We start from the raw sequence: 18,401 nt of genomic DNA, 5'->3' as shown, positions 1-18,401 counted from the left end.
TGGCCTGGCTCTGCAATTACTGAAGTCAGCGTGAGTTCCCATTCTATTATCTGAGTGAGAACAGAATCAGAGCCAGTGTAGAGGGCTCTTTATAACTGCCATACAGGCTTATAGCTTTATTAAATGGAATGGAGGCAAAGTCCAAATGGTCTTAAAAAATTAGTTTTAAAATTAGCTTTCAGATGTAAAGTAAGCTAGCATATTAATAATTGCGCTATTTTATTGGATGACTCTCAGTGTCATAGAGCAACAGATTGAGTTGATAATGATCCGAAAAGTAGTCTATGTGTCCTGAATTCACTTAAGCTTGATAAATTGGTTTGGCTCCAGTAAAAACCGACAGAGCCTTCTATCAATACGTGGACTAAACCTTTGTTTTGGCCTCCTCAATTCCTAACTATGTAACCTCTGAGGAACAGAAAAGAAAAAAAAAAAAAGAGTAAAAATAGTATATACTTTAAATAAGTAAACACCACCCAGAAAGCTCACTGACTGCCACTGCAGAAGTTTACCACTTTTGAGAAGGATAACTAGACATCTCAGTTGCAGTGAAGCAGCCTTGAGCCTTCCTCTTTTTTGTCTTTACTGAAGTATAAGCAAGGAAAATTGTCCTTTAAATTTGTCTACTGATGCCTTCAACAGCACTCCCCCATGGGCTGATGAGCTGCTCTCTGCCTGTCAGTTGTTCCTTGTTGAGAATCCATGACCATTACTCCTGCTGAGAATAACGAATGATGATTTATTTCAAGTGTACACAGCCACTGGGGAACAGAAACTAAAGGAAGTAGCTGCCATAGAACCTGTTTGTTTCTCATTAAAAGTCGATTTGCTGGACTACTTCTCAAAAGCCACTTTAAATGATTCTGAAAGAACTGTCTTAAAATATCAAAGAAGTATTAGAAGTCAATGGCTATGAGCTGTTTGCACAAAGAACAATGTTCCTGCTTCTATACCATTTACTGTCACTGTACAGACTCCCTCTAAATGATGATCCATGGACCAGCGAAGTCATGACTCTCTTTATGTACCTGTGCCATGCTCTTAGATCTCTGTATACCTTTAGTCCTACATGGTGTTGTGGTTTAACCCCAGCCAGCAACTAAGCACCACACAGCCATTTGCTCCCCCCTCCCTCCTCCCCGTGGGATGGGGAGGAGAATCAGGAAAAAAAAAAGTAAAACTCATGGGTTGAGATAAGAACAGTTTAATAACTAAAATTTTTTTAAATATATAATAATAATAATAATAATAATAATAAAAATATAAAACCAATAATAATAATTGTAATGAAAAGGAATATAACAAAAAGAGAGAAATTAGACCCATGAAAAGACAAGTGATGCACAATGCAGTTGCTCACCAACCACTGACCGATGCCCAAGCAGCGATCTGCCCCTCCTGGCCAACTCCCCCCAGTTTATATACTGAGCATGACGTTCTGTGGTATGGAGTATCCCTTTGGCTAGTTTGGGTCAGCTGTCCTGGCCATGCTCCCTCCCAGCTTCTTGTACACCTGCTTGCTGGCACAGCATGGGAAACTGAAAAATCCTTGACTTAGGATAAGTGCTACTTAGCAACAAGTAAAACATCAGTGTGTTATCATCAACATTATTCTCACACTAAATCCAGAATGCACTGTACCAGTTACTAGGAAGAAAATTAACTCTATCCCAGCTGAAAGCAGGACATACGGGAACAGCGTCCTGACCACAGGAGTCTGGCATACCTGGCCCTTCAACACAGTGTGCAGAGAGGACTGGTAGAAGTTCCTTGCACTATCATCTCGTCTCTCCTCAGGATTTTCCCATAAGAGTATAGCACAACTTTTTTTGTTAGTTTTTTTAACTAAGCAGTCAGGAAGAAAACAGCAAACATGAAACAATGAATTGCGGTGAGAGGGATACACCATACTGTTTCTGTATTTTCTCCACTGACAAAGTACTAGTCTCCTTATTATTCAGAGCAAGATACTGACTACAACCATGCTAAGATGTGAAGTGCAGAATCATGAACAGTATTATTAAAGCTAGCTCTAATCAAGCTTATATGTCTACACAGCAGACACCAAGTAAAATCTATCCAGGGTTCAACTTAGTGCTGCATTAAATTGTATAGACCCTCATATATCTATGTATTCTACAAAAGAAAGACTAAAGCCAGATTGTGTCACTTAACCAGCCCCAGTACTCAAAGGAGTCCCACTGGGAAACTACCTCCCTTATGAAGCTTCGTTGCTCATACTTTACTGCTATATGGTTGGGCACGCATCCGTTATCTGAACAAATGTGCAAAGCTTTGTGTTGGAATAGATGTAAAGAAATCAATAGCTGTTTGCACCAACCACAAATACTGTGGCTCTCCCATTCATATTAGCCTGAGGAGAAGTAGGATCTGAGAGCACACCAAACCCAGTTATCCACCGTGGGGTATGAGGTTTGGGGTATGAGCCCATAAAGATGCAGATCTTTCTCCAAATTCTGGCATTGCTCTGTGTTTTCTTGTAATGTGGTACTGGCCAGGCAGTATTAAATTGTTTGGCTGGATAGTGGCTCAACGGTTGGCCAATAAGTTTTGAAGGAGTAGGCTGGGCAAATGCTTCCCAGTGTATGTATTAAAAACAGTTATGGTTTTCAGAATTTAAGGTCTGCATTCTAATGAATTGTTCAAAATAATGAGAAATAAATTTGCTTTGACATCACCCGGAAACTCATCTCTTTCAAAGCTTGCCCTAACAGCAAATTTTCCAGAGGTTATTTTTTATTATCATCAGTTTCAGTTTAAATTGTGCCATAGGCGTTACTGGCTTCAGTGTGAAATAGTTCCTTTAAATAGATATGATCCAAAGGGAAAATGAGTTCTTAGATGTTTTCTTGTTAAAGCTGGCTGATCAAATCACTTCTGGTATGCTAATGGTTCCAAAAGCTGTCATGTTACTTCTGTTAATTTAGGAGTCCCTGTACTAGTAAAGATATTTGCATAATAGCAACCATTTGCAATAATTGTATTTTAAGGAAGAAATATTTTCTGAGTTGGTACTATAGAACCAAATTCACTGAGCACTCCCTTTTTTGGAAATACTTTCATTTTTTCCCCAAGTTTCTAAGATTACTTTTGCATGCTTAGATAGAGTAAATGAGCAATGTAGCCTACCCTCACAACAGAAGCTGTGACAGTATCTGCCTTTGTCACTTACCCTAAAACGATTGGTGTTGCTTGAATTAGTGCTGATGCTAGAGGGAAAAGAGATTCCTCTTTTTCCTCCCCTGTCTTTCCTCAAAATACAAAGACTACGGCTGAGTGTTAGTGAAGAAAATGACCAAGGGCACCATAGGCTCCAAAGGTCAGGTAGACATCTGAGACTGTTAGGGCAAAGCTGCCGGTCTTAGAGAACTTCAGTTACCGGTTTTTCAGCATGGTGCTTTGTTGAAAAGAGACCTGTAGACATGGGGAAAGAGCCATACCAATGAATTATTATTCTGTATCTCTTTCTCTTTTTTCCTGCCCATACACACCAATCATGAAATGGCTGGAGCATGCCAAGAATGTATCTCTTTTGAAGCCTAGGAGCTCTAGTTTCCTATAATCTCAACAGCTTTTGTGTGTTGCTGAACGTCTGGCTGTGTGTCCCTCAGCCATTTGCCTTATGGTAGATGTCGTAGTTGAAAATCCATGTCTTTGGGGGGGGGTGTCCCATCTTTGGGGGGGGCTTGTCTTTCCTGTGTGAAACTTCATGGGTAGGGCGGAGGGGAATAGTGGTTTAGTTTGGTTTGGTCAGGATCCATGTGTCCACATTCTTGCACCATCAGAGTATTCCATCAGTAGAAAAGGGCCATCATTTATTGAAAATGTGCATAAAAGCAGGCAAGCAACGGTTGTCTGACATGATGTATATGCAATTAGAACAGATTTTGTCTCAAAAGAGTCTAATTACTATTATAATCGGTCAATAAATGTTCTGCTGATGCAGCAGAGTCAAAATTCATTTGACAAAATGAAGAACAACTCTGTCTATAGAGTCAAATGATTGATTTCAAGGGACAAGTTTAAAAAAAAACCAAAACACTATTCACTGAAAGTGGAGGTGTCATACTCGGACTTGAGCCTCAGTGCTTTGGGTCTAATTTCAATTATTATTTCAACTTGTTTGAAGCTCACTGAGGTATTTTAGGTTTATGCTGGTATAAACTTTGAAGTAGTTAACTTTGCTGCCCAGATTAATTTTAAATCCTACTTGATTTAAATTGATACCATTCACATGAAAGATAATCTGAAAGGATACTTATGTACTGTTTATGTCATATACTTCTATTACAACGTTTCAATCTGTCATCATCTGTTGGGCTCCTATTTTGTGGTCAGACATACATTGTTGGACCACCTTTTCCTAACACTGGGGGTTTTTTATCCAAAACGGCAGGTTTAATTCCACGTGCAGTTTAATTCTGTGCGCTGTCACGCTCCTTATCCCTTTCGTCGGCACTCTTGATAGCGAGGGAACGTCCCGTACGCGGAGGCGGCTTCAGGCAGGCTGTTCAGCCCGGGTACGGCTGGCTCTCCCTGACACGCGTGGAAGCGTGGCACAGACCTGCTGCTTCGGCGGTGCCCGGCGCTGGCAGCGCCCCTGGGACACAACCTCTGTGGGGTCCCCCCTCAGACGGACACCCGCGTCCCACCTTTCCCCTGCTTTCTGACCGCGTCCCCCCGGAGGCAGCTTATAAATAAGGGCTGGGTACACCCCCCGCATCTCCCCAAAGATAGGCTGCGGGAGAGACGACCCCCTTCGCTCAGGGGCGGGCAGGAGGCGGTGCGGCCCCGCCGCGGGGGCGGCCGGCCCCGCCGGCCCCGCTGCCGGGAGCCCTCCCGCTCCCCCCCCCCCGCCGCGGCTCCCCCGCCAGCGCGGAGGCTCGTCGCGGCTCGCTGGTGTGTCGGAGCAGGATCCGCCTGCTTGGCGACCCACAGCCAGGGGCTGGGGGAGGGAAGGGGAGCGAGCACCGCGTCCCGCGCCGCCCTCCTCGCCCCTTCCGCCCCGGAGAGGGGGGCCCGCTCTGCGGCGGGGCTGCCATTTGCCTTCGCCGTTACCTCTGCCCGGGACTCCCTTCAGCGAGCAGAGGGGGCCCGGGAGGGGGCCGGCTGCCTGCCTCGGAGGAGCCCCTGGGCGGGGAGGCGGGCTGGCCGCTGCCGCCGCTTGGCCCGGCCGGCGGCACCACGTCAGCTCCCCTCAGCCGCCGCGGGCCAGAGCCCGGCGGGGCCGAGATGGGCGACCCCAAGTGACTGCAGCCCCCCGACGCCAGTGCCTGGGGCAGAGGCGCCTGGGGAGGGAGGATGGGGCCCCGCTGCCCGCCGCGAGGGGCGGCCTGTCCCTGCTAGCCCTCAGAAGCACGGCGCGGGCAGCTCCTCTCACCCTCCCACGGCCTCCCTGAGCGCCGTGGGGCGGTCGCCCCCCACCCCCACCCCCCCCCGAGAAGGGAGAAGCCGGCTGCCGGACAGACGTGGCAAGCAACCCCGCCAGCCTTCCCCTCAGCTGGGTGCGCGGGTGGCCGGCGGGAAGGGGGGCCGGCGGGAGCGCCCATCCTCCCTCCTTCCTGCGCCGGAGAGCCGCCGTGGGGCTCAGTTTAACGGGCCGGGGGACGGCCGCCTGCCGGGACGCCCCAGGCTCCCCCCCTCACACACGCACGCTGCTCGAGCGGCCGCGAAGCCAGGAGAAGAAACTGGTGTTTCCCTGCCCGCGCCCGGGCCGGAGAGACCCCCCCTTGGGGAGAGCAAACCGCCGAGACGCCAAGGCGCTCTGCCGCGGTCGGCTGCGAGCGGGCTGATGTGGCTGTCGCCGCCCCCTCCTCGCCGCGGGGAGCCCAGCACCCACGCCGGCCGCCCTCGGGGAAACGCGAGGGGCGAGGGACCGGGGTGACAGGCTGCCCGCACCCCGTGCTGGAGGGGCCGAGCGCCTCGGAACCTCTGGTGAGGGGAAGCATCGCCTTTCGCCCGCGGTTGCGGCGGGGCGGCGGGGCAAGCTCGAGGACAGGATCCAGCCTCTTGCCGGCTCCCCTGGCCGCTTCCCCGCCGCGATCGGAGCGGGGCAGGAGGCTCCGCAGGCCCTGGACAGCTCCTGCTTTGAAAGCCCTCGGAGGGTCCTCCCGGCCGCTGCCAGCCGGCCGCCCGGCGGGGCTCCCGGCCGCGCAGCCCAGAAAAGCAGGGCGAGGGGCGGGGGACGTCTGAAAAAAAAAAAAAAAATGAGACGACGAGTCAGATTTTCCTTCCGAAAGCCTCAAAGTGTCCACGTCCTCAAAGCATGGAACCAATTTAACGTCGCCGCCTCCCTCGCTCCCCCCTCCGCCCCCTCCCCTGCCGACCCCGCGCCCCCTCCGCCCCGCGGCCGTCGCTGCCAAGGCTGCCGCGGCGGGCCGGAGACACGGGGCACGTGACAGCCTGGGAGCCGCGCGGGCCCCGCGGCCGGCGCGCGCCCATTGGCTGCGCCGGCGCCGGTGACTCGCGGTCCCGGGACCCTCCTGCGGTATAAATAGGGCGGACCGGGGCTTGATTAATTTAGCATCCCGGGCAGCAGGTTTCTGCTAAGGTTGGAGTTACTCCTCAAGACTGTATGCCTGCGTCCCATAGGTAATAGCTAACCACCGACCAGGGACTCTGCACCACAAGGAGTCTGCATGTCTTGCAACTAGACATGCTCAGCTTTGTGGATACACGGATTTTGTTGCTGCTTGCAGTAACTTCATACCTAGCAACAGGCCAACGTAAGTGCTTTTAGCTTGTTTGTGGCATGGGTGGTGTCATCAGGGGGTGGCTGTCCTACTCTCCGCGCTCTAGCCAGACGTCTTCCCCACGGATGGTAGTCTGCGGGGAGCTGCAGCTTCCCAAGCTATAGAGACCATCTCACAAAACTGCCACCTCCGTCCCAGATCAGAATCTAGCTTCTTTTTTTTTCCTCAGAAATAGAAAAGGATGGCAAAAGGCCAACGAGATATCCCCCCCCTCCCCCCAAAAAAAAAAAAGAAAAAAGGACGGGCTGGCATCCAGAGGAGCACGCAAAGCCCTAATTCAAGCGCAGATGCTTAAAGGCTAGGAGGAGAGTGTTTACGGCGAGCAGAAGAATCGGGGCTGCAGCCAGACTGCACTTCTGTGAGACTTCAGGCGCGCTTTGCGAAGCGGGGGACCGGGAGGAGTGGGAGAGGAGAGCCCCGGCTCACCCCTTCCCTCCGAGCGGAGGGCACGCGGGCCGCGGGCACCTCGGTGCCGGGCTCGCCGCCGTCCCGCCGCGCACGGCGGCGCCCCCTGGAGGCGGAGCGGGGCCGCTGCGGCGCGCCGTGCTGCTGGGCGCCCTCCGGGCCAGCCCGCAGGGGGAAAGCTGTTGGCGGCTCCCCGGGTGGCCCCCCGCACGCTGAGCCCGCCCGCCCGGGGGTCTCCGGAGAGGGAAAGACCGTACGAGGCAGGAGGAGGGAGGCAGGGAAGGAAATGCTTAGCTCTAGGGGCGAAAAGGGAAATGGGGCTCCCCGAGGGTGTAGCGCGGCTCCCCGACGCTCGCTGGGAAAAGGATTTCGTCTCGCCTCTCGCTGACGGAGAAGCGCAGCTCCCCCACACACACGGCGGCGGGAGAGAAACGCGCCCCACGCACTTGGCTGGGGGAGAAGCGGAGCCTTCCCCCTGCCTCCCTGCTGGGCGGCATCCTGTGAAGTCCCCCCTTAGCCCCTCGGCGCCGTTCCTCTGCGGGACTGGCTTTGACCCAGGGTCTGGCCGCGTTCCTGGGCGGAGGGAGCAGCGCTGCGCTGCGCTGCCCCCTCTTGGCGCTGGGAGCCCCCGGGACGGTGCCCCCCGCGCCCCGGCCGCCGCCTGCTGAGCCCCGCCTCGCCGCTGCCAGCAGCGAGGCGTGGCGGGGCGGCGGGGAAGCCGTGGCGGTGGGAGGCGTGGTGGCCGTGGCCCTGAGGAGGCGCGAGGGCCCGCGGCGGGGCCGTTCTGGGGGGGCGGCCGGGCTGCGGCCTGTCCCACGCAGCGTGGCCGCCCCCCCGGGGACGTTTCCCGCCCGCGGGTGACGGGCAGCGGTAGCAGCGGCTGAGGAGACGGAGCGGTTCATGTGGGGACCCCGCCGTACCGACCGCCCCCCGCTTTTCCCTAAATACGATAGTGTAGTCGCCAGTGTCACCATCACCCGGGGGCAATAGTGTTTTTAATTTTATGTTGAGTTAGTATAGGCAATCCGTGTTCTGCCGTGGTATTTCAGCTCTTTATAGCGTTCAGCACTGCAGTATTGTTACCTTTTTGCTGGACTGTATGAATCATCCGAATTTAGCATGATCATATGTTGCCAAAGTGACATTTTGTGGAAAAACACACAACAACCTGTTAGTAATAGCATCAAATTACTGGCATTCAGGTGTGATGTGAGATGTTTTTTACCATGGTAAGTTTCAGCCAAAATAGAGTTTTAATTGCTTGAAATTCAGAAAACGAGTTTTTGAAAATCGGTATCTCCAACTAATTAACAAGAGCGTACTTAGTAGTAAATAACATACAGAGAGGAAGTTGCTTGCTATTTGGTGTTTAATAGCTTCAAACTTCTCTTTAACATACTATATGACGTTTGACAGGAAATTGTGGAAATAGGTATGCTTGGGTAGAACCATTCCCCATAAAAAGTGAGATGGGGCCATTTATATTAAAATTTAAGATTACTCCTACAATTTAATATCTTCACATGTGTCAGCCTGTTTGGATTTATTCATCTGTTACATACACACATATGTGAAAATATATATGTCCATTTTTTTTCCATGGAGATATGTTTAAGCATATTTAGAGCAGGCTTATAGAAGATATCTGCCTTTTTACTGTATCAACCATATTACTTGTTTTAATTTCATTAGCAAGTCTGTTTTGAATTTGAAATACATAGCAATCTCACCTGTAAGTCTTTGCATTTAAGATAATCACCTTAAAAGTAAGAAATTATGTTAAGAAAATGTTTCTAGCATTAAGAAAATTAACCAAATTACATTTTGATTTAAAAGCATTGAAATGTAAAACTTGTAAAATAACTGAATCCACACTCTAATTGTCTCCTTTTTTTCTTTCCCTTCTTTTTCCAGATGTGAGTGAGGTCAGTATAATTATTTCGTATCTAATATGTAACACTCAACTTCAATTAACAGGCTAGACTTCTTTTTTGTGGCAGTATTATTTACTAATGTTAATTCCCAAGATGGTCATGGAAAGATACCGATTAAATCCTGAAGGGACTGCCTGAAAAGGTACCCACCCCAATTTCTCAAGTGGGACGTCCTTTTTTAAGAGACTGCCTTCAGAGGTGTAAAGACCATGAGGAGAAAGTAACGGAGCAGTGGTGTTTGGACATCATACCTGGCAGTTTGGATTGGAGATTACTCTACTTTAAAGCCAGTCTTACAGTCTAAATTTCATTGCACAGAAGGATTATGGAAGAAATCAGGTGTGACTTTTTATGCCAGTTTTGTAGGCTGTAATAGGTATAAAATTGTCAGTCTTCAACAGAATGTTCTAATGTAGTTACATGTATCTGTGATATATAATAAACTTCTAGCCTTCATAGTAATTTAAAACAATAGGGCATATTTAAATATACTGTACTGAGAAAAATGATAGTTATGTAAGAAGTTGAGTCTAAGTTTGTACATTATTTTAGTTTAAAATATTGGGAGAAAGTGTGTCTTTTTTTTTAATTCTCTTCTTTATTTTTTCCAGACACCTGCAGGGCGGAAGGTAAGCATTTTTATTTTTCTTGTGTGGAAATGGAGATGATATCAGATATTCTTAGGCAGATTAATATTTTGTTGAATATTGGATGAAGGGAAAAACAACCACATTCATTATTTCCAGTGTTCCCTGAGAACAGCAGTAGTACTGAGATGAGTAGGAAGTAAAAAGGAGGAACCAATGGCTGCAACATCTTAACAGCAGGGTAAATTCAAATATTGGATATAAGCTGCTTTACCCAAGAGCAGAACTAAGCCTACCAAGAACTAAACTGAGTTCCTTTGGAAAGATTTACATGAATTGAAGAGTACAGCAATATCCATACAGGTCTAAAAGGCTAAGTAGTTTCTACTTTATTTCTAAAAGTCACTGCTGTTAAATTAGAGCCAGTTATCCAGTAGAGACTAAAACCAACTTTGCAAGTACTTCTGTGGACTGTGCAGTGATAATTTTAACTGACGTAGTAATGACAGTGACTAATCAGTTTCCAGTAAGTTACTGTGGAAAAAGAATATGCTGTCTATGGAAAGTAGCTATCGGACTTGTATGTGCAGTCTGCTTTCCCTTTTTCATGTACGGTAATTATTTTTAACGTATCTGTTTCCCTGTATCGTCCTGGAAAATTTCCACGGTAACTCATTAAGTTTTATTTTCTTCCAGCAGGGCCCTAGAGGAGACAAAGGGCCACAGGGAGAAAGGGTAAGGAATTAGATTGACGTTCATTTGTTTGTGATCTTTGAACAGCAGTTGTTGGAAGACAAGTAGGAAAAAACTAAGTTTAGGCATTGATGTGAGATTAAATTAATGTACCTGTAGAAGCTTGCATGTACAATTTCATTAAAAAGAAACCAAGTTACCTGTGTACCAAATTCTGCCCCAGCAATACCTCACCAACCTAATTATGGTCATTGTGCCTGAGCAGATGCGGTTGAGTTCAGACAGCAATCTAGCAATCCAAGTGATGGTTTGAAAAACTTTTTTCCAACTGCCCATAGTGGAAATAGTGCATGAAAATGCAGAAGGGAAAGTTGACACATAAAGATGTAGTCTTTGAACAATATGGCATGCGGATAAGCTTTCTATATCAAACCTGAATAGACAAAGCTAGCTTTGAGGATCGTTCATTATCTGTGCCTCCAAAGATGGCTTGAAAAAGCTCTCTTCTTGACAGCTAGGCATTTGTCATCTACCTTCTATCAGTCAAAGCAGATATTGTACTGTTAAAGGCTACTGTAAAAGTAACCATAAATAAGGACAGTTGAATAACTTAATTGTAATGTTAATTCATATTGCTGATATCTGCTTTTCGGATTTGCTTCTGCATCATTGCTGCTTTTTGTAAAGTGGTATTCTGAAATTCACATCCTTATCTGGGCAGTGTGTAGTTACCATGTATCTTTTTTGTATCTTCTGAAAATGGAAATGCCATACTACTGATAGGTAGCTCTTGAGGATTTCTTAGATCGTAATATGCTGAAAAACATAATGGGAACTATTAGGAAGAGTATATCTATATGGTCCACTGGATATTTGCTTTAGTCTACCACTAACTGAATTTGTTTAATGAAGTGAGATATATTCTTTGTCCTGAAGGCAGCAAACCTAATCCTGCTCCTTTAGAAATCAGTAAGACTTTTATTATGGATTTCATCTAGCACTGAACTAGGTCCAAAATACAGACCAAATGAAATACCTCACCTCAATTGCCATGATGGCAAAACTTGACCAGTTTTGTGCATTGAGGATGAAAGAATATAAGGGCAAATGTTGCTGGACTGAACACGTGTAATTTCAAATTACAAAAATAATTGTAAAAAGTTCTGACAGTGGTAGCAGAGTGACAGTATCAAAAGAGCACTGCTTTATTGTCACTGAATTTGCAATTATACCAGCAAATAGTCTAGACTGATTAAAAACTGGCCTTTGACTTACTCTGGATCTGTGTTAGTTTGTACCAGTAGGGCTGACCTCTGCCAATCCTCAGTTGGTCAAATTTTAGGCTCTCACTAACAGAATGTGACAGGCTGCGTGGGTTCACATGGGTCACTTGGGTTTCACGGGTCCAAAATTTGGTCGCTTAAACTGAAACTTCCCAATTTGGAGATTACACTTTGGTAGCATGGCCCCATAAATCTTCTTAAATATGAAACTACAGTAAATATCTGGTATGAGGTGTGGCAAGACAATGTAAATTCAGGCTATACTTATTTTCTAAAGTTAGCCATTTATTGAAACTGCATATATAGAACTGCTGTAGTGTGTGCTGTAGGTCCCTGGTTGTTAATGAATTTATCACTTCAGAGATTTCTTTAGCTACTTCTAATGTTCACTTTATAATCTTCTTTTTGACTCTAGGGTCCACCAGGTCCACCAGGCAGAGATGGTGAAGATGGTCTACCAGGCCCTCCAGGCCCCCCTGGTCCTCCAGGTCTTGGCGGAGTAAGGCATCCAAACTTTCTATTACTGAAACTGATAATCTCTGCTTTGTGACTAAGACTAAATGCATATCTGCTGGAAAACACTGATGTTGCATTTGAGAGTAGAGGAAACATTCTCTTGTGATCTGCAAGAAACCGATGGTCCCAGTTCTGATGAAACTCTCCTTGGGATGTATATTTTCCGTGGCAAATTTGGATTCTGTATTCAACAGGGACTTATGCACAGGAGCAAATCAACCCTGTTAATTAGCATTAAATTTATACAGCCATGATGCATATGGATTAGGAATCAACTAAATGAAACCTGTGCTGCTAAGCAGATGGGGAAAAGAAACAGCACTTTGTGGTTGGGTTCAAGAGACAGCAACTGTATTGGAATAAGCCGAAGAAGCCTACCCTTAAGCTGAAACTCTATACTTAAAAGTCCTTTAGAATTTTAGAATATCTTCCTTTAGAATTTTTCATTTCTATCTATATTCATGCTGCAGAATGTAAGTGGACTGTGTCACATACACACTTTCTGCAGAAGTGTCCATCATGTATTCTCTACAGAATACTGGCTTTAACTCTTTGCTTGACATTAGCTTGCACAGGGAGCATGAAGACATAGTGTCACATTGGTCAAGTTTAGTAAATCATCCTGTATGGAAGAATACTCTTTTGCCTTCAATTTGAATAGCAATAATTTGTTTTCCTATTAGCAACCCCCAAACTGCTTTCATTAATTTCTATTGTTTTTATATGCTAATAAAACAAAACAAGCAAGAAAAGGATTTTCAATTGTGTTGTATAGAACTTTTTTCCGTTTTAGTGAAGAGGGAAAACATACTCCACAAAACTAGATGTATATTTGCCTACAAAACAAAAAGATCAAAAATCCAGTGCAGTGTTTCTGAGGCTGCATGGTCCTCAGATCTTTCTGAAGCTGAAGGACCCACCTCATCCGATAGTCAGTCAGGGCTGGTACATGGAATTTTATTTAAGCAGTGCAGTGAAAAATATGCATAACTTCCCTCATTGGAAATTAGGCAGAATGATTTGAGGGTTTCAAGAAAGTTTTCAATTTTAAATGAGCGCTGAGTTTACATTCTTAATTTTCAGTTCACACTATTGCAATGCCTCTCTATTGCTACTGCATAGATATTTGAGGCCATTGTGTGAAAGGGCCTTCCTAGTAAAATAAAGTCTTTCTGGAAACAAGTGAATAGAAATGTATTTATAATAGGGCCATGTTTACTGAGCTTACATATGCTGCTTTAACATACCATATAGCAATTATAGCAAGTCAGATGACAGTCAGATGTAGGATGATAATTATCAATACTTTTTAAAGTAAAATTTTTAGTATTTTAATTTCAAACTTTTTATCACCTACAGAACTTCGCTGCTCAATATGATCCATCTAAAGCCGCTGATTTTGGCCCAGGACCTATGGTAGGTATATGATTTAGTACTTGATAACTTGCATAAATAACATGTTTAGTATTTTCCTTTGAGTCTAATCGAGCTGTATTATATGCAAAGCATAGTGTTAAAATTAGTGTTTTGATCATCTATTGAGTCAGACTGTCAACTGATCCTTTGATGTAGGACAATGTGAAGTGTTTGAAATATAGTCCTAGGACTTGAAATATGGTCTTCGGACTGTATATTTAACTTGAATATAGCACTACTGGGTCTTGTGCTTCAATTGTGTCTGACCACACTTTTATGAAACAGTGAATCTCATAATCTGATGTCAGATAACGCATGTACTTTGATACAATATTACTTTACCCATATTGAGACAGAAGATTGTGTTTTAGGAATAAGATTGATTGTAAAGCTGCTCTCTAAAGCAGACATAGGTCTAGAAAGTAACTCAGTATCTCAGCTCTGGTTGGTGACCATTTTTCTCCCATGGGTGTACAACCCTTTTGATATCCTTGGATTGCACAGGTTTGGTAGGAAATTGGCCACCACATTTGGTTCTCAATAATTGAATGTTAGTACTTGCTATTACAAGGGTATTCTGAGGAGGAATCTTTATCGGTTACTGTATACTATTCCAAATGGACATTTAAGGAGTCTATTGCCTTTCCACATAAATTTCTAACCCTTCCTGGTGTTAGCAGATATTTTCAGTGCACATAGATAACAGAATATGGGTTAAATTCACCACACACGCTGACATCACAGACGATGCATCTGATGGGTGAGCAGCAGGATGAAGGCTGCCCAGGATTATTCTGGGTCAAGTGCTTGTTTCCATTCCTGAAAATAGTGTAATATTAAATGAATTTTTGAAAATATTTTTGCATCCATTTAGATACCTAATATAGGAAAATAGGCATATCTCTAATCAAGTTCTGCCCTCAGTGTCTGACAATAAATCAGAAAATGTAGATGAGGATTTATTTGGGGTGTCACAATTGCTAAGTTCCAATTTTTGAGTCAGTTAGGGTTCATCTGACAGCAACAGCAGTAGAATCTACCTACTGTGAGGAAATTTTAAGTTTCATAAAGAAAATGTGAGTGATTGGGAAGACAGAAAAGGAGGGAAATACAATTATGGGATATAATTTGTGAAGAGATTCACAGGGCTTATGCAGCACATATGATTCAGACCGTCCAGAAGCCAGTATTTTTCCTAGAATTACTGCATATTTTTATAGCCACAAGATTGGTTTAGCTTCCATAAGTAAATGCCTGTATATAATATGCATTTATTCCCCTTAATAAAAAGTATTCGGTCTTACAGGAAAGCTACATAAGCCATTGCAAAGCTGGCACATGATTTTAATCTTGTAAATAGAAAATCTAAAAGAGTTCCCAAGAAAGTTTTAAAACCAATTAAAAATATAATGATTTCTATTGAAACATCTTATAAAACATTCATTTTGATAATAGAAAACTAAATTAAATTTCAGTTCAAAGTTGCTTGCTTACTAAAGTTTCAGACAACTGTTAAAGTTCAGTAATCTATGGAAATTTCCTTTTTAAAAGTGATTTTTGACCCCTTTTTTTTTCAAGATGTATGTAAATTCTAAATTCAGTCAAGAATATGTTAGTGACTTATTTTGGAGGTGAAATGAAGAGAATTTGATCAAAAACAGAAAACAATGAAATATTTAAATAGAAGCTGATCGTTATTTGAAATAGATACATACACAATATGTATAAGAGTTGTTTGATTTCTTTCCGAAATTGTGTGTGAATGTCCCAGTTCATGGTAGTACTGCCACTTACATACCTTTATTTTCCCTTTTACCTCTCTACCGTTTTAATGATCTTATTCTCCAACATCTGTTCTTGAAAATCATGATAAAATTGACAGGCCCAAAAATACAGCCTTTCTTAATGTGTTGTTATGACCCTCATCTTTAAGCTCTGGAAGGTCATGCACAGGAAGGGAGAGAGTACGTAGAAGAATGAACCAGTGCACTTGTTGACAAACCAGAATAGATTAACAAGTCTAATCTCAAAGTTCCCAGCCATAATGGTACATTCCTAATCATTGTACTGGATTCTGTGCTGGTTCATTGCCATTAGAAGATCTGTTTGCACTTGGACTGCCTGTCCAAATTCATGCAGATCTCTTAACTTCCTCTAACTTGATTTGGACATTGCACACTGAAAACTGCAATGCTTACCAATATTTTAGGAACACCAGGAATTGGTGTTATAGATGAGTTTATATAATGGTGATTTTTTTAAAAGATTTTGTAATTTTTCTCCCATAGGGTTTAATGGGACCTAGAGGCCCACCTGGAGCATCTGGACCCCCTGTAAGTACAGTCTTGTCTCTCCTACTGACTAATTAACATTGACATACCTGTAAAATCACAAAACAGCTTGGTCAAACACTAACAAAATCTCCCTCCTCTTCTAGGGTCCTCCTGGTTTTCAAGGCGTTCCTGGTGAGCCGGGTGAACCTGGTCAAACAGTAAGTACAGTTTCACATACAGACACTGTTAGCATTAGAAATAGGACACCAAAGCAGGCTTGTAATGCTTAGGCCCATTTCTCCTATCCATATGCACGTCCTTGAATGTTTGAATTGAATATTCCTGCTTGATCCTGTTACAGAAACAGAGATGAACACTCAGATTCAGACTCCTTCAGATTGGAATCATAAAGTGCAAAGTCAATTAGGATCCAGCTATGCCCCAACTCAAGTCAGAAACCAGTGAAAAGACTTATCTGAAGAATGATGCTTTAAGCAATCCTCAATCTATTTTTAACAGGGTCCCCAGGGTCCTCGTGGTCCCCCTGGTCCTCCAGGAAAGGCTGGTGAAGACGTAAGTGGTTATTAAATGTTTCTCATCTCTTTTGGGGCAGTGATTCAACTCTAACATTAGGTTATTGTTAAGCTAAGCATTCTATTGGCCATAATTTTTACATTGTTCTATAATACTGGGTAGAATAAATAAACCCCTGAAATAATTTTTTACAGTACAAGAGATGCTGTATGTTCGAAATGTACAGAAAAATGGATAACTTCAAAACCTCTCAAAATACATTATTTAGCTTCATGAATACAGGGAGAAGGAAACTTGAAAGCTAACAAGCTCTCTATATTTATTGAAAAAGAGAAACTTTGCCAATGTCTTTTCTTTTTTTAATGGTTTATGTTGTTGTTTTATAAAATGAGCTTTCCTTCTTAGTGCATTATTACTGCATTTTTTAGGGTCACCCTGGCAAACCTGGAAGACCTGGTGAGAGAGGTGTTGCTGGCCCTCAGGTATGTAGTGATCTACTGCATACAATACAAAACAGTTTTCTTATCAATGAAACCTAACAATATTTCTGAATTGCACCACATTAACAACATACTAATATTCCCTATATGGATTAATCCAATTTTGGTTCTTACCTTCAGGGGTATCATATAGTTATGTTTTTGTTTTGTGTTCCACCTCTCACCCCCCCAATAAAATTAGTGTAATTAGAACAGAAGTGATATAGTGACAAGTTACACAGGAGCAGGTGAGCAGGCACCTTGGCATAGAAAGCTAAAACAGCTGTGCTATCACATGTTAATGCATGAAATTTCTAAGATTCAGAACTGGAAAATCAGGTTGATTACTGTTAGTCTTGGAACAAGTCTGGTCCTGGGAGGTTAGGAAATGGACTGTGTTCCTCACTTGAATGATCACAGCCCAAATCTAGTCATTAATTTTATTGAAAGACTTTTTCTTTCTTTTTAACTGCAGTATATAATGGGAGAGACAATCATTCATGCACTGTGTGTTTTTAGGGTGCTCGTGGTTTCCCTGGAACCCCTGGTCTCCCTGGCTTTAAGGGAATTAGGGTGAGTATATACATACTTTTTCCCTGAATAGTTAAGACTGACAACTCTTCAGCATACTGAAAACCCCTGAGTTAGGAGCGCATGAACCTCTTTGAAGGTTTTAATATCTCCTGATGTGAAAGACAGATTTTTTTAAAAAATAGTAAGATTATATTAGGAAAACATTTTGTATGGAAAGAAGGATTTACCTTACAAGACTAAGAGTTTGCGTATAGCCATTTGTGGGAAAATATATATTAATATTTATTTTTCTACTCAATATAGGGACACAGTGGTCCGGATGGTCAAAAGGGACAACCCGGTACTCCTGGCAACAAGGTAAAGATGAAATCTGAAAATGTAGGATGCATTTGTAGCTCTTTCTAGTGAAAGACATATGAAGTCCCCTCCAGTCAGTCTTCCACGTTGTCATTAAACATTGACCAGCTGCAATAACCTAGAAGTCAGTGGATCCATGTAGGACAAATACATGCATCTCAACATGAGAAATCATTCCTGGAGCCTTATTCTTGAGCCCTCAGTCAAGTTAGTACTTTCAATGAGTAAGAGCTGCAGAATTGGGCTCCTGATGACTGACTATCCAGCAGCACTTACGACTGATTTTGCTGTCTTTGCTTTTCTATGGATTGTATTTTGCATTTTTGTGGGGTTTTTTAGAGCACACTAAAATGAAAACATCTAATTCTTCTACAAAATTCTGCTGTGAGACACATGCTCTAGTGTAAGGATTTCTGCTAAAAGTTTGGATAGATGCAGTGCTCTTCTGAGTTAAGGCTATTTGATCTTCACAGTCTTTTTCCTTTTTACCATCTTCAGATTAGTGCACATTTGAACACTATTGTTAAAAAAAAATGTTTTTAAATATGGTCTAGAAACATCTCTAGCAAACTCTTCCTCTCTTAGTTTCTTCTTCTCCCATTCCACCCCAGTGCCTA

At 43.9% G+C, this 18,401-nt stretch overlaps 1 protein-coding gene across 1 annotated transcript in view; it reads left to right on the top strand.

Annotated features, from left to right (window-relative positions):
- Positions 1-6,533: 6,533 nt before the first annotated feature.
- COL1A2 (collagen type I alpha 2 chain) overlaps positions 6,534-18,401 on the top strand; it is a 41,599-nt gene continuing 29,731 nt past the window's right edge. The window contains exons 1-12 of the mRNA XM_052802009.1: positions 6,534-6,746; positions 9,093-9,103; positions 9,724-9,741; positions 10,399-10,434; positions 12,091-12,174; positions 13,551-13,607; positions 15,896-15,940; positions 16,045-16,098; positions 16,400-16,453; positions 16,843-16,896; positions 17,413-17,466; positions 17,731-17,784. Coding sequence (XP_052657969.1) covers positions 6,677-6,746; positions 9,093-9,103; positions 9,724-9,741; positions 10,399-10,434; positions 12,091-12,174; positions 13,551-13,607; positions 15,896-15,940; positions 16,045-16,098; positions 16,400-16,453; positions 16,843-16,896; positions 17,413-17,466; positions 17,731-17,784 — 591 coding nt within the window. The 5' untranslated portion in view covers positions 6,534-6,676. The remainder of the gene's footprint in view (positions 6,747-9,092; positions 9,104-9,723; positions 9,742-10,398; positions 10,435-12,090; positions 12,175-13,550; positions 13,608-15,895; positions 15,941-16,044; positions 16,099-16,399; positions 16,454-16,842; positions 16,897-17,412; positions 17,467-17,730; positions 17,785-18,401) is intronic.

This window comes from Harpia harpyja, chromosome 1 (genome assembly GCF_026419915.1).
Source record: "Harpia harpyja isolate bHarHar1 chromosome 1, bHarHar1 primary haplotype, whole genome shotgun sequence".
Taxonomy (NCBI): Eukaryota; Metazoa; Chordata; class Aves; order Accipitriformes; family Accipitridae; genus Harpia; species Harpia harpyja.
This window is presented reverse-complemented; position numbering and strand designations above follow the sequence as displayed.